This window comes from Lemur catta, chromosome 11, assembly GCF_020740605.2.
Source record: "Lemur catta isolate mLemCat1 chromosome 11, mLemCat1.pri, whole genome shotgun sequence".
In the NCBI taxonomy this organism is placed as follows: Eukaryota; Metazoa; Chordata; class Mammalia; order Primates; family Lemuridae; genus Lemur; species Lemur catta.
In genome coordinates, this window is record NC_059138.1 from 49669826 (window position 1) to 49685253 (window position 15428).

Below are 15428 nucleotides of genomic sequence, written 5' to 3' on the forward strand. Positions count from 1 at the left end.
ATTTTTTAATTTGTGAACACATGGCATATCAAAATGTATTAGTATTTTAAAAATTAACATCTTTTAACTTTAAAAGGAAAACATACACATTAAAGAAAATTTGGAAAATGCTGAAATATCTAGAAGGCAATTAAAGTCACCTAGAATACCATTAGCCAAAAATAACCACAGTTAATATTTCATATATTCCCTTAGTCTTTTTCTTACTCATTTTCTTTTTATATAGTTTATAATGTACAAAATTTTTAAGTATAGTTAATAAAGATTTAAATGTATGATGACAAAGAGGGCCCTGGTGACAGTATCTGCCACTCAAAGCATTCAACAGATTTTTAGAGAGGCAGAAAACAATCGTTCACATTCCCTTGTTCATTCATAAGGCCATTAAAATACCTGTAAGTCTTAAAGCCTGTGCTAAATGGCTACTAAGGTGAAGCCTGACAGAGATTACCATTTTTTTTCATCCAAGTGAGTCTAAATCATTTACATAAGAATACACATAAAACTTTCAATACCACATTAGAGCCCCTCCAAGAGAGGGAAGGTAACAGCTGTAGTCTGGGTAAAAGTTTCTATTAGTATCTCACAGTGAAAAATGTGCCTTAAACATTTTGCATACTTAAATTTACATAAAATAGGGTTAGCAAGAAAATGCATGATTGATTGATCATGGCTCAAGGAAGTTCTAAATGGTGTAAAAGACCTTTAATCTTATAGTATTAAAGTTCCAAAGAATTTATTATCAAAACTAACAACAAAACTTCAGTTGTACATAAAGTAATAAACCTTTACACTAGCTGTTAAGGGAAAGTGGCAATGCAAGTTTACACACATTACTCAAGGCAAAGAGTAAGGGCGAAGGAGAAATCCAGTTGGAATGTCGATTATATTTACGCAGCTTCTTGATTTAAACACTCATGACACACTGAATGAACTGAAAGAGAAAAGTCAGTGTTATTCTACTGACCTCAAAACACTTATGTTTTGATTTACTCATTTGAATTGTGGGTAAGAAAAAAACAATTTTCTAAAGTAGGAGTAAATGATAGATGGGAAGTTTCTTTTAGGGAAGGAGTCTAATATAAAATCCAATGGGATTCTCACATCAAAACTTCTTACTGGAAGCAGATATTAATGCAATGGATAAAGAATTATTTAAATTCCAAATAATATCTAAGACTCTAGAAATGGTTGTGGTCAAAGGTACCCAAAATACAATTAACTGGAGTTTATACTGTTGTATCACATGAGGACTTCCAAACTGTACGGTATTACCCGACTACTCTAATGAAGCATCTTTAAACAGTTTCTTCTCTTCAAATCTGCTTTATTAAATTAAATCCTGCCATACAAACATATGTATGCACAGAAAAAGAACAGCTGACCAGTCACTGGCAACTCAGAAACCTGAGTTTAGAAGCATTGGTATTTGAAATATGGGCTTCCCCACTAAGCACACAGCAATAGATTCTGCACTTTGTATCAGTTTTTTTTACTTCCCCAATACTCGTAAGATTTTTTTTTTTTTTTTGAGACAGAGTCGCTTTGTTGCCCAGGCTAGAGTGAATGCCGTGGCATCAGCCTAGCTCACAGCAACCTCAAACTCCTGGGCTCAAATGATCCTCCTGCCTCAGACTCCCAAGTAGCTGGGACTACACGCACAAGCCACCATGCCCAGCTAATTTTTTGTTTCTATTTTTAGTTGGCTATTTTTTTTTTTTCTATTTTTAGGAGAGACGGGGTCTCGCTCTTGCTCAGGCTGGTCTCGAACTCCTGACCTTGAGCGATCCACCCGCCTCGGCCTCCCAGAATGCTAGGATTACACACATGAGCCACTGTGCCCGGCCACTCGTAAAATTCTTAAGGTACTGCTAATCCTTGCAGCTCTTCCACAAGGCCAAGCTGATTATTCCTATTTTAGAGAAAAGGACACTAAGGATCAGGATGTTTAGAAATCTTTTAAGTGGCTCCATCTGAGGCTGAAGCCCATGCTCTTTCTATTCCCCAGGCAGCCTCTCGATCTCTGGAAACAGTGACGGGACTGTCAACTGAGAAGTAACACTAAAGAGATCACACCCTTAAGCAGAAGAAATAAGCATACTCACACACACACTAAGCCTTTTAAAAGTGTACTTAAAATTGCAGCAGTTGCTAAACCGAAAATATGTGCATTTTAATATTTTGCAATGGAAAAACATTTTAGAATATTCAGTGATTACAGTGATTTCAATTCTAAAGGTTATTTTTTAAAATCAATGGCTAGGCAAAAACTGACCAAATGACTAAATATCTCCCTAGTTTTGTTATGTACGTCCAACTAATGCCATTAAAGATGGCACTTGGTTATGTTCATACTGGCTATTTGGCTTTAACCTACCATAGTTAGCATGGCTGTTTAGTATGTAACTTGGTTTAAATTGGGATTTAAGTTGGTACCTGCCTTACATTATCAATGAAGAACACAGTTGTACAAAGTACAGCTTTGAGCTGTTAAAACTGCTTCTCAATGATTGAGATGGTATGTTTATAGAAGGCAAAAGCAGACACAGTATCTGCATAGTGTTTTTCAAGGATATTTCTGATAGAAATCTTATATCAGGCCAGCGAGGATGATATTATTACTACATCCTCTTTAATCAAACAGTCAGGGCAGTTAAGAAACCTGCTTAAATGACCCAGCTAATAAATATGACAAGCTGGGTCTTGAACCCAGGTCTCTGAGTACAAATCAAATAGTGGTATAACTTTGGGTAAGATTAATGAATGAGATTAACGAATTTTGGATGATAAGTCCTTCTGATCATTTAATCCCTGATTTCTCTGGCATCTTTTAGATGTTCTTAACAGCTAACTTCAAAAGGAATGCCCTTCTTGTGTGCATCTTATCCATCTACTTAGCTCTTAATTTACTGAGACTTACATCATCATATGGGAAATTCACAACACCTTGCTGAGCAGTATCCCGTCTTCGAAAGCTGTCTGTAAAACAACACAGAAAAATGTATGGTTTTTCTTTAAATAGCTTTTCTAAAATCACTATAGTTAATTATTTTGGCATTGGGTTGAAATTGCAGTAACATTTAAATTGTATAACCAGTCAACATAAACAAAAGACCAAAGCAAAGCAGCCAACTATATAAATAAAGATTCAATATGCAACAAAGTAATATAGGCAGAAGTCGGCCAGCTATCTTTTACAATGTGGAGCTGGAAGAAAATACCTTATCCTAAAGTCAGTAAAAGCTGTGCAATTTCTGAGGCCATTACTTGTGATGAAAATATGGGATTTCAAACTTCTTAATAACACAGATATTGCTTACTTAGGAAATAGTTGGATAGTGTCCCTAATAGGACAAGTGGGCTGTGATCAAATATCCTACCCATTTTAGCTATGACCTGTTGAAAAGGATTTACTTTAATTTCACTCTTTTCAAATATTTCACATTCTAGGGAGAAATCACTCATAATCATAATCTGACCAAAATGCACAAAATTACCTGGTTACATTTTGGAACATTTTAGTAAAATTTAGTTAAGCTTATTTTAATGGCAGATTAATAACTAACCTAAAGTAAATTCTGAAAAAACAATTATTTTGCTATCTATGCTTAACAGTAATGTTAAAAATCTACAAAGCAGAAAAAAACTGAATGGAAACAGTACAAGTTCAGAAGCCTTGAAAAATGAAATGGGTGTCATAAAAACTATCTTCTTGGCTTGTGGTGATGACACGATCCCACAGAACATACCTGTGAGAGCCCTCAGTTTGACGCAGCAGGCAATGTAGTCATCAAAGGTAATCTTCCCATTGGTGCTGTATCGTTTTGCAATTGAATTCACAGCCTGGGGACTCAACCTAAATCCTGAAAAGAAAAACAATCATCCAGCAAAAAAGGACTGCAAACAAAAACCAAACCATTAAAAAGAATCAAGTGCAATTTTTTTTTTTTTGAGACAGAGTCTCACTTTGTTGCCCGGTCTAGAGTGCCTTGGCGTCAGCCTAGCTCACAGCGACCTCAAACTCCTTAAGCGATCCTACTGCCTCAGCCTTCCGAGTAGCTGGGACTACAGGCATGCGCCACCATGCCCGGCTAATTTTTTCTATATATATTTTTAGTTGTCCAGATAATTTATTTCTATTTTTAGTAGAGATGGGGTCTCGCTCAGGCTGGTCTCGAACTCCTGACCTTGAGCAATCCACCCACCTTGGGCTCCCAGAGTGCTAGGGTTACAGGCGTGAGCCACCGCGCCCGGCCCAAATGCAATTTTTTAAGACTGTGAAATAATTTTTATGAACATATACACCTTCTAAGAAAACAGAAACTGCCTTCAAGTAGCATTTACTTTTAGAGATAAAAAACTGACTTCTACCAATGGATGGACAGTTCTAGTTGGCCATACCCACCCATTGTTGTCAGGGCCTTCTGCAATTCTTGAGGATCCACCGTTCCACTCCTATCGCTGTCAAAACTGATGAAGTGTTGTCTCCAGCCATTCAGTACAGACCAGAGTTCTTTAAATTCATTGAAACCCATTGTGCCAGACATATCTCTCTGAACTAGGATCAAGGATCAGAGCTTCTTTATTTGGAACATTTCCTAATGATTAAGTGAAAGATCAAGGGTAAGGGGAATTTAATGTTCTTTTTTTTAGTCAAAAAGTAGTTACTGTGTATTCTTTGTATGATACAATAAAAAGAGCAATGACAAAAAAAATAAAAAGCAGCTATGGAGAAAAAGCTCTGAGTACCTATTTTTACTGTGAATAAAATATAACCTATGTGATCTGATTACAAGGAAATAACATCACCACTGTAAGCCACCTGTAAAAAGCAGTCTGGTTACTGGAACTGGGCTGCACTTTCTGGGTGCCCCAGGCTATTCTGTTTACCCTTCTCTCCTAGCGTCATCGTTGGCACTAACGTTCTCTTGGTTAGTCCTCCAAGACTCAAGGATTTCACTTTTGGAGAAAGAGGTGGGATGGAATACACCACAGGGTCAGCACTAGCTAAACTGAGTCTAGTAACTGGGAAGTGAAAAAGCCCATCACTTGAAGGTCAGGTGTGAGTCATGCAGTGCAATCAATGTTAAAGAAAAAGCTTCCCTTACACTCCGGTTTCTATACTCGTTCTACTTTGGTGCTTCCTTGAATTCCTGAGCAACTAACATTCCACTTACTAAACTTCCTTTTTTCACACCAAATTACAATCTAAAAGCTAATTATTTTCAGAAGGCTTTTTAGTGGTCATTTTGTGTTTACCAGGTATTACTGCTGAGATTAATTCCTTTAGGAAATTTTTTGTCAAGAAAAAAACATTCTAGACAACAATCAAGATAAAGGATACATCCAACATTGAAACCATAAGCCGACAAGTCTCCAGGTTAAAAGCTGTTAAATTAAGAAAAGTACATACATATTAATTTCAAAAATTCACATTTGATACATTCAAATTAATTAGAAATATGATTATTTATACTTTTATTTTTATATACTACTCAATTTACATGTGACTAAATTATATGGAGCTTCCAAGTAGATTTTTTTCAGATTTTTTAAATAAGATTCCTTCTAGAACCCAAATTTGATTTTGACATAGAGATCTTTAATTCACCATAATGTATTATATTCACCATGGTGGATGGGAAAGTAGGGTTGCTTTGTTCCTGCTCATAAATGACTATAAATAGCTGGTTTTGCTAATTTTGTACCAATCATTTGTTTTTCTGTCTTTTCCCTTTAATGTCAGGCACTGAGCAGTGACCTTCTACCTCAAATAGTCTCCTCTTCACTTGTATATGAAACCAGACAAATATGCTTGTTAGAATCGTGTGTTAATTAAGAGCACTCTGGAGTGAGACCCAATGACCAATTCAGTGGTGGCCATTGTTCAGAAGCCTTTTTCGTTTACCTATAGCTGGGGAGCATTCTGAGAGCATCTGTGTACCCCACTTATGCAACCAAACCAGAACACATCCAATGGTTGTAGCCTACTGGTTGTCTAAGCATTAAGAAATTAAAAATAAAGATCCCTTTGTATCTTACATTGTAATAATGCAAATCAAGAAGAAATACTGCATAGGTACAAAGAAGCTAAAAGGCAGATGTGACAAGGGTCATGTGGGAAAAGCTATTAATAGTATAAATTCTCTAAGTTAAGATGCACACAGAACTAACATTTTTTATGGCTCTTTCTAGCTTCATATTTTTTCTCTGATGAAACTGAAATTAAAACACAGCGGAGCTAGCTAATTACTGAAATGTCTCCAAATAGTGCAAACTATAGGTTTTCCACATTTAACAGATTCCTGTGTTTGGCATATTCTTTACCAGAAATAAAAGACTGGGGACTATTTCTAATTTGGTCTCTCAATCTCTATGTGATCCACAGATAATATTCTCTGAGGTGAGAGGAGGAGGCAATACTTTTCTACACTGGTAAAAAGCTAGTCCATTCTTCCTTCTTTTAAGTTGTGTGGAGGCATGAAGTCCCTCTAACCTAGACCAGTGGTTCTCAACCCTGGTGCTTATCAGAATCACCTGGAAGCTTTAAAACATCCTGACACTGTGCTGCACCACAGAACAATTATATCAGAATCTCTGAGTGTGGGACCCAGGTATCAGTATTTTTAAAAAGCTTTTCAGATGATTCCAATGAGCAGCCAAAGTTGAGAACACCATTCTACTCAAAGTGTGATTCCTGGACCAGCCACATCAGAATCACCTGGGTGCTTGTGAGAATTGAAGAATCTCAGCCCTTAAACTACACCAATAAAATCCGAATCTGAATGTTAACAAGATCCCTTTAAAGTGATATATATTCACTTTAAAGCAGCTGGTTCAAGCATCTGGACCAGCATCACATGGAAATTTGTTAGAGGTGAAATTCCCAGGTCTCACCTCAGACCTCCTAAATGAGATACTCTAGGGAGGGTCCCAGCAATCTGGTTTTTGGAAGCATTCCAGGTGATGCTGATGCTGCTCAAGTTTTAAGAACCACTCTCGAGGAGGTTTGACAATCACAGGACAGAGCCGATTGTTTGGTTCATATCAAGGTTTTCGAGAGGCTGTGAGGCAGACAGCTTCAGTGTCTCCCAGTTTTATGAATGGCACCACCATCCACTCAACAGTCACCCAAGCCAGAAACCTGGAAACATCCTCAATTCCCTCCCCACCCCATAATCAAATCACCCTCTAAATAGACCCACTGTCCTAGTTAAGTTAGCATTTCTCTCACCTGTATGACACCAACAGCTCCCAGTGGGTATCCCTGACTCCCAAGTCCCCAATTTAGTCTTTGCCCCACAGCCAGGAGTGGTATGTGCTGTCCTACGTGAAACCCAGTGTCAGTGCTCTACTGTCCTCAGGATAAAGTCAAACACCTTGACTGGCATAAGGCCATATACTTACTTAACCATCCAGCTAGTCTCTTACTGATGCAACTGCCTATACTATCTGCACAGGAATTTCTCAGTTCCTTGGCTGAAGCATGCTCTCTCTGGGTCTTTTGCACATGTGCTGCGCTATCTGCTTGGAACAAAACTTCCCCATCCCACTCACTTCTCAGTTGGCCTCGTTTCTGCTCTACTTTCACTTCTCCTCAGTTTAGGTATCAATTCTGCAAGGAAAACTTTCCTGATTCCTGTCTGGGTTATGTGCCCGTCCTATGTGGTCCCACAGCTTCTATCCTTGCTTATCTGAGTGCTTTTTATAATGCCCCGCGGGCATTGTTTGTGGCTGCACACCCGGACCTGGCACATGGAAGGTGCCCATTAAAAACTTGTTGGCTGGACAAATGAATGTGCTGATGAGACTGAATTCTCATCGCTATGCAGGAAGCTGTATACCCTGCATTTTATATGTATACCCCTCTCAGTGTAAGGAGGAATGTTTTTTGAATAAAATTTTCTGATTTTCACTGATACTTCAAAGTAATTGATAATTTGAAATCAAAATACCAATGAGGGCATAGGGCAACGATTTTTGCATTTTAGAAAATTTTCCATACCCAAATTAACTCAACAGCCACCCATTAAGTACTTACTAGGTACAGGACTCAGGGTTCCAAGAACTTTGGAGATATAAATGTGAAATTGGATACTGCCCTGCTGATAGTCTAGGGAAAAGGTAAGTCATACACACCATACAACTCTAATGAAGGCAGAGAGCGGTAAATCTAACGGAGGTACCAGAAAGCACCAGGAGGTACTGGGTTCCTTCTGGTAATCAGGAAATCCATAAAAAGAAGCTAAGATTTCAGGAAGGTAAGAAATCAGGAAGATTTCATAAAAGAGGTATCATTTAAGCCAAGCCCTGAATGACAAAAATGACTGGGGAGGGGGCATTTGGTGACAGCTCAGGACCAATGTAAGAGAGAAGCAGAAGGTCCAGGGCAGGCAAAGAGTATATGAACGGCTCAATGCGACCTGCAGAGAGCATAGAGGAAGTGGGAGGAAACATGGCTGGTTAGATCAGCCTGCACTACAGAGGATCTTGAATTTCTTCTAAGCTGTTACCCTTTCTTTTATGGGCACCAAGTAAAGACTGTTGGGGGAGGAGAGAGACAGGTTAGAGCTGTGTGTCAGGAAGATCAAAATATGGTCACTTTTTGTGAGAAGGATCTAAAAGGGAGGGAAGGCAATGGACAGTGAACAAAAGGGAAGAAACAGACAATTTATCATTCCAGACAGTTCTAATGAACTACAACACACATGCCCAATAAGTCTGGATGAGGAAACCTCTTGCTCAGTTTTGTTAATTGTATTCCCCTCCCAAATAGCTTTTATTAGCCCTATTTCTATTTTAAATAATTTCAGAAGAATCTTTGCTGTAATTTTACCTTTACTCTTTCTCCTCTTTTCTGTTCACTCTACTAGAATGCCTCAAACATCTTTTCTCCTAGTAGAAACATAATAGGCCTAGCAGGAAAGCCCTATCTCTAGTTGTTTCTCTCAACCTTACCACAGGGGAACAACTAAATTCAAGGGAAGAAGAGAAGCTGAATTACTATCCTGTAGACTAGAGCAACTTCTCTCATAAACTCTACCTCTAGGTGTAACTGCTTCCTTTTAAACAGGTTAAGAAGGGACCTGTAGGTACTAGGCTGGAGTATCCCACCCACCCACCCACTTTGGATCTGTACTTTTTGGTTTTTAAGCTGGGACCGGGTTTAAAAGACTAATGGCTGTATAATTTCTGTTTTACAAAACTCTGGCACCTCACAAGAAGGGTGGTTCTGTGGTTCATTACAGTCACTAGAAGAGATTAAGCAAGTCAACTCAATGGCATGGTCCCCATGACTCAGGAAGTGTCTTCTCTTTAATGCATCCATCTAAGGCCATCACTAAAGTGGCTTTCTCAAATAAAATTTTTAAAAGGACTACTCTAAGAATATGTAACCCACTTAGGTTTTAAAATCTGCCACACCTCTTCTACTGAAAGGCTGTAGTATAATAGTCTATGTTATGGCCTCACCTCATTCTGGCAAACCCTGCCATTAGAATTTTCTCATTCACCATCTCAACTGCCTAAGAGTAACAATTAACAATTTAAATGTACTGCCTACAACAGTAAAAAAAATCCCTAGTCTAGAAATGCTGCTTTTGTTTAGGACCAGATTAAATGACAGAAACACAAAAGTTTCTTCTTTTGTATTAATTCAGCCAATTAGGAATCAGTAGTAGGATACTGAAGTCACATAAAACAAAGGATGATAAAAATAGAAACACAAATAGTTCAAAGACAGCCATCTAGTAAATATGTCAATGTCAAACAGTCAAAAAATGCCACTATAATTTCTTAGGTGTGAATTCTAGTTTGAGCATTTTAATCCTTAGCTTACCATGAAATTGGGGCTTCAATGCGATGTTCTGTCCCGAAACAACTGGCAAAGAAGTTGGCAGGTAATACACTATTCTCTACCCTGGAATTCCATCGTGGTCAAGATCTGATGTGAAGAGAAAGCCCCCGTGGTGTGCGTGGGGGGAATGTGGTGTGCATGGGATGCAGCATCTTTGCACTATTTCCCTACCTGCAGCTCATGGCCGAGAGCTGAAGAGCAGGCTGGGGGGCAGGGAAGGGGGTAAACGCTGAGTTATAAGGCATCAAGTCTAGCCTGCCAGGAACTGAGAAAGGGGAGGAGAACTACTAGTGCAAGGAATTTCAGAAAGTAGAAAGTGTACTTCCTACTTATCCTGAACACATTCTCTGAAATGGTAAGCGGAAAGAAAGAGGGAAGACCTGGGAAATGTCATGACAACCATCCATGTTGCTAGTAGTATACCCAGGGCTCCAAGGACCAGGAGTGCAGGAATGGCCACTCAAGGCACTAAGTGCCACCAGGTCCACGGCAGAGTAAGCTCTTGGCAAATAGCAGTAAATGTAGCTCCTATCATTAATGACACCTGACCTGGCAGATTTCATTTCAGCACTTTACTTGTCCTCTGTGAAGGAGGCCACCCAAACTGTCTCTCACTGGTTCAAATACTTCCAGATACATAAAATCCAAATCCAAGAAATCCACTAAGCTGGCAAGTAGAGTGGAATGATTTATATTAAGAACTGTTTTCAAATCAACATTTGGAAATAATAACTTAATTTAGCTTTTGAAATTTTAGATTTTGCTGGGTCAGAAAAGCTGTTTCCTTGAAGGCTATAATCACACGTAACAGCTAAAATATGAAATACAAGAGTACTTTTAGAGAGCTCTGGGACTGTCAACTTACGTTTGTATCCACCTGCAATGCCGGACTCTGTCAGACATCTCTGCAGTTCATCAGCATCTATTTGACCATCCTTTTGAAAAAAATAGGAATATGAATCACAATAGTGATTTGTACTTTTAAGTTATTTCTTGTATTCAATGCAGCAATAGTAACAAAGAACATGAGTATCATGCATGAGACTTTTTTTTAAGAATGCTTTCCAAAAGTGGGCATTCTTTTCCTCATCCTACTTCCAAAAATAATTTAATGATGAAAGAGTCTGTTTTGTCAACTACTCTTCTCTTAGTCTGAGCTAGGAAACTGCCAAAGCTAAGCATTTTAAATTACTTATGGAGTTGCTTAAAAATCATATTCCTCTATTTTTTTTTTTTGGGGGGGGGAGGGAGAAAGAGAATAGGTACACAGTAGACATCAGTAAATAGAAGGCTTGGTTCAAGCAGAAAGAGGCCTCCTTTGGTCAACATTTCTTATGATATGGTCAATTTTTTTTTTTTTTTTCAGAGCACAATTATATCTGAAGATACAGGTTGGGTTCCCAAAACCCATTCATTGGCTAAACTAGGTAAGAACTAGATACATGTTATTTTTAGGGATTTTAAAATAAAATATCTATAACTAATAATAAAAGGAAAAATGTACCTATATATTAAATAAAGTATAAAAAGTTCAGACTATTGTCTGACCACAACACAATCAAGTTATAACTTAAACAGCATAGCCTTTAAAAACCCTAATTTCTGGAAACTTAGTGAATGGTAATATGACTTCCTGAGGCTAGAAAAGTAGGCTGGATGAAATTCAAAAATTGTAGTTTTGATAGTGTAACAAAAACCTCTTGAATAAGCAGTATGGGTATCATATAGGCATATTAGCAGGAGAGGTAATGTCTTCTGTGTACCACGCTTTATAACTGTACTATTCCCCCCCCTTTTACTAAATCTGAATGTATTTTTGTATCTTCTTTCACATATTATGTTTGTAAGATTCACTATTTTGTTATGACTAGCCATAATGTCTTCATTTTTGAGGCTGTATGACATTTGAATACGTTTATCATGATGTATCTATTAAAAAAATAAAAAAGAAAACAAATACCTAAATATTCATATTGATGGGTGTTATAATGATAAATGAGAAGCAGGATCAATAATGTGAAAGACGATGGGTATGCTGAATACAGGCCAGGGCTGCTGAAAGCTAAGTAGGTGGGGTCACTTACACACTGGAGGCACAGCAATCTAATAATGTTAGTCTTGAGGTTTGCCATGTCTTGTGGTTTCAAAGATACAGATCTTTAATAGATGAAGCAGATACGTAAAAGGAAAGTCTTCCAGTTTTAGACTCGATTTTCCATTCAATTTCTCAAGCTGTATTTCTTAGAGTGCTACTTTAAAACGTGGTCTTAGGTTTTTATTCCATAATATTCTAAAGAGTTTTCACATTAAGATTTTGCTATTTCTAGCTTCTGATCAAAACAAGATTAAGTTGAATTCAAAAGAATAAATATCCCCTTTGGACATGTCTGGGTTATACCAACAGTATGTTTACTACACACAGAGACCTCATAAGCTAGGGAAGTTTCCTCCCTCAAGGTAAGTCAGCACCTGTCATTCAACTCAGAATGTAGAAAAATATAAGGTCTTGGGGAGGTGGTCTTAATTCTTTCTCTGGATCAACAGGCCACAACACCTAGTATGGACATGAAAGAACTGATCTAGTAACAGCATCTGCATCAAAGAGAAACTAAATTGTTCACAAGATTAACTTCCTTATACCAAGAAGAGAATAGTGGGTTTTTACCATACATACCTATTTTCTAGGAGGAGTAAATGATTAACAATCAAATTCAACTGGAAGAAAGTGTCCATCAGAATCTGGATACAGAATTACTAGTACATGTCTTTAAGCGGTACAAACAGAAGTTTATGTTCACCAGATCTCGACTTCCTTCTTTTGAAACCACCCTAGCCCTGACATTTCTGTTCTAAAAACATCTTTCTACTTTACAGATCTTCGATGTATACTTATAATCCCCTATTCTGTTCAATCTAACCCTAATTCAATCACAAGTTTAGTTTTGAACCGGACTAACACAATACAGATAACACTCTGTCCTAATTTGTTCTGAATACTCAAAAATAAAAACTAAAATAATAAAGAACTTTCCTTCTTTCTCTTTTTCTTTTGCAGACACAAAGGGACTCTTTTCCGTTTTTCTGTGTCACTGTATCAAAAGCTAACACAAATGCAGAATATGACAACTCTTTAATATTAAAGGACAAACAAACCTGTCCAGCTACAGCTGCAAAGTAACCATACAGCGGATCCTGGGTTTGTCCGGGAAAGGCTGGCCCTCCAGGAGCCCCTCCATACTGCGAAAAAAGAAACACAAACGCATCAATCTGCTGATTCGAGTTTTATTCTTTCACCACAGAGGGCTTTTGTGCAAAGCCAGGCAACCGACCCAGCAAAGTTTACCTCCCCACCACCCGGCACTCTCCAACTGCCATCACCCCACGCCTTTCTTCCCTTCTCACACTGTACTTTAAAACTGGCTACTTGGACCAAAAATAGTAGTCAAGAAAGCGAAATCTGCACTGGTGAAGCAACTGTTCAAATTTCTACTAACTTGCAGATTACTGAGGTGAAAAGCAACCTATGCAAGCAATTTAAGGGCAGAGCTCAGAAATGTTTTCGTTTTGTTTTTATAGCTTTTAGGGTATTTGAAAAGCGCTTTAAGTACCACGGAAGGCAGGAGTTGGTAAAATACTGAGACAGGTGTAGGCTAGGGGAGAGTAAGGCGCCTTGGCCAGCTGTACACCGTGGGTGGCGAGGGGACATTGTCTGGGAAACAGTTCCCACGGCAACGCGCATCCCGGACGCCCGGCGAGGCGGCCTTCCTACAGGACTTTTACTCTAGCGGACTTTCCGCGACCTCTTTCCTTTAATTTTTTTTTTTTACGGGAGGTAGGTAGATCGCTGAACCATTCTAGAATAAAATAACTGTTGTTGCTTTGAGGGGAAAACGAGAGGGAAGCGGAGGAAGCCAGCACCCAATTAGCACTATTTCAGTTCGCGTATCCGAGAGCCACAGGGTGGCCTTCCCGGGTCCCGATCTACCCGCGCTCGGCCCCGCGGCCCACCCGTAGGGGAGAGAGGACGGAGGGAGACGAGGCGAGAGGCGGAAGCGCAGGGCCTAGGGCGAAGCCGCGAGCGAGCCAGGAGGAGCCGCTCGGCGCCGCCTCGGCCCCGCTGGCCGCTGCATCTCCGAAGGTACCTCTCAGCGTCCCGGGAGCCGCCGGGCCGCGAGCCCGCGTGGGCAGCACTTACCCCGCCTGGATAGTACCCGCCGCCCGCGCCCGGGTAAGACATGGTGCAGTCTACGCCGCCGCCGCCGCCCTGCGCGCCCAGCCTCCGGCCGCGCGCCCCGCCCCGCCCCGCCGCGAGGGCGCCGCCCCCGAGCGCTCCACGCCGGCCGGTGGGGGACGCGCCTGCCGCCGCCTCCCGCCCCGCTTCCGCCCCCGCCCGCCGCTGCCCGGCCCGCGCACTTCCGGGTCTTTGCCTGTCCTGTGCCCGGGCCGGGCGTGAGGGAAGGTCCGGTCGTGGCCTGTGAGCGGCGACGCAGTTCACACCAGGGACTTTCCTCCCTTCGAAACTAGTGGCACGTTCCAACACCAATGCGGCGCCCCGGGAATTCTTTTTTTCCTTCCTCCTTGGCTATTTTCGGGCACATTTATTATTTATACAACTTTATTGGGCAGGGCGGACCCTCCGCGAGCAGAGCGCGGTACTGCGGAGAAGGGGCTGGATGCGTTAGAGCAAGTCTCAGACGCCGGGGGGCGAAGGAAACATTGAAAGATAAAAATAGGAAAGCGCCCTTGGAAAACAGGAATAAACTTGAGGAACTGTGTGCGAGGCGGGGTTTGGCTTGTGGTCGGTTGCACAGTTCATTGAACGACAGCAGCGTATTTCTTGGCCAGGGGACAGTTGGTCGCCTGATTAATCCGGGCGGAGCTCAGATGCGGCCTGCGCGGGATGGACGGCGTTTTCTGGGCAGGACGGCCTCGCCCAGGTCGTTGTTTGCAAAATGAATTGTTTGAATTATCTGGATGATTCAGGCAAAAGCAATCTCTTTCCCCCCAAATTATTCAGCTGCTTTTTATACAAGGAAAGTTTAGAACAAACTGTGTGCTGGTAAAAATTTAGGAAGGTGAGGGATCGGAACTTCACTTAGATGACTCAGAACGTGTTTTTCTTTACTTCAGACATTTTTCTTTTTCATTCAGTTGAACGGTGTGAAGCAATTCGGTGTGAGATTTTCGTTTGGTTTTGTGTAATTTCAACCACGCACAAAAATTTTTAGTTTGCCCTTGACTGTTAAGGACTAGGCTTACTGATTTCCTGAATTTTAACGTTTGAGAAATGGATTAATAAGTAAGAGTCACAGTATTTGCTGTCGAGGTTGCTCAGAAACATTGAAAGAGGCATCAGCATTTAAGAAATACTGGCGCACCTGCCAGTGTGGTGCTGTACTTGTTCGTTACGGTAGAAAGGGCCCCTCTGTGTTCCAAGTTCCTGGGCTATGTGGTTCATTGTTTTCCTCTTATGTGTAATTTCCCTCTCAAGTCCTCATTTTGGATACCCAAACTCCAGAAATGAAAGTCCTAAATTGTGAGAAAGATTCTAATAGTTCCTGTTGTCTCACAG

The 15428-nt window shown here is 40.3% G+C and overlaps 1 protein-coding gene across 1 annotated transcript; it reads right to left on the reverse strand.

Annotated features, from left to right (window-relative positions):
* Positions 1-686: 686 nt before the first annotated feature.
* SRI (sorcin) lies at positions 687-14147 on the reverse strand. The gene is made up of 8 exons (XM_045564911.1): positions 14052-14147; positions 13010-13093; positions 10722-10791; positions 5345-5388; positions 4406-4553; positions 3750-3863; positions 2921-2979; positions 687-934 (listed from the first exon to the last, which is right to left on the reverse strand). The coding sequence occupies exons 1-8, from the start codon at positions 14091-14093 to the stop codon at positions 908-910; spliced, it is 588 nt and encodes a 195-aa protein (XP_045420867.1). The 5' UTR covers positions 14094-14147; the 3' UTR covers positions 687-907.
* Between the last annotated feature and the right edge of the window lie 1281 nt (positions 14148-15428).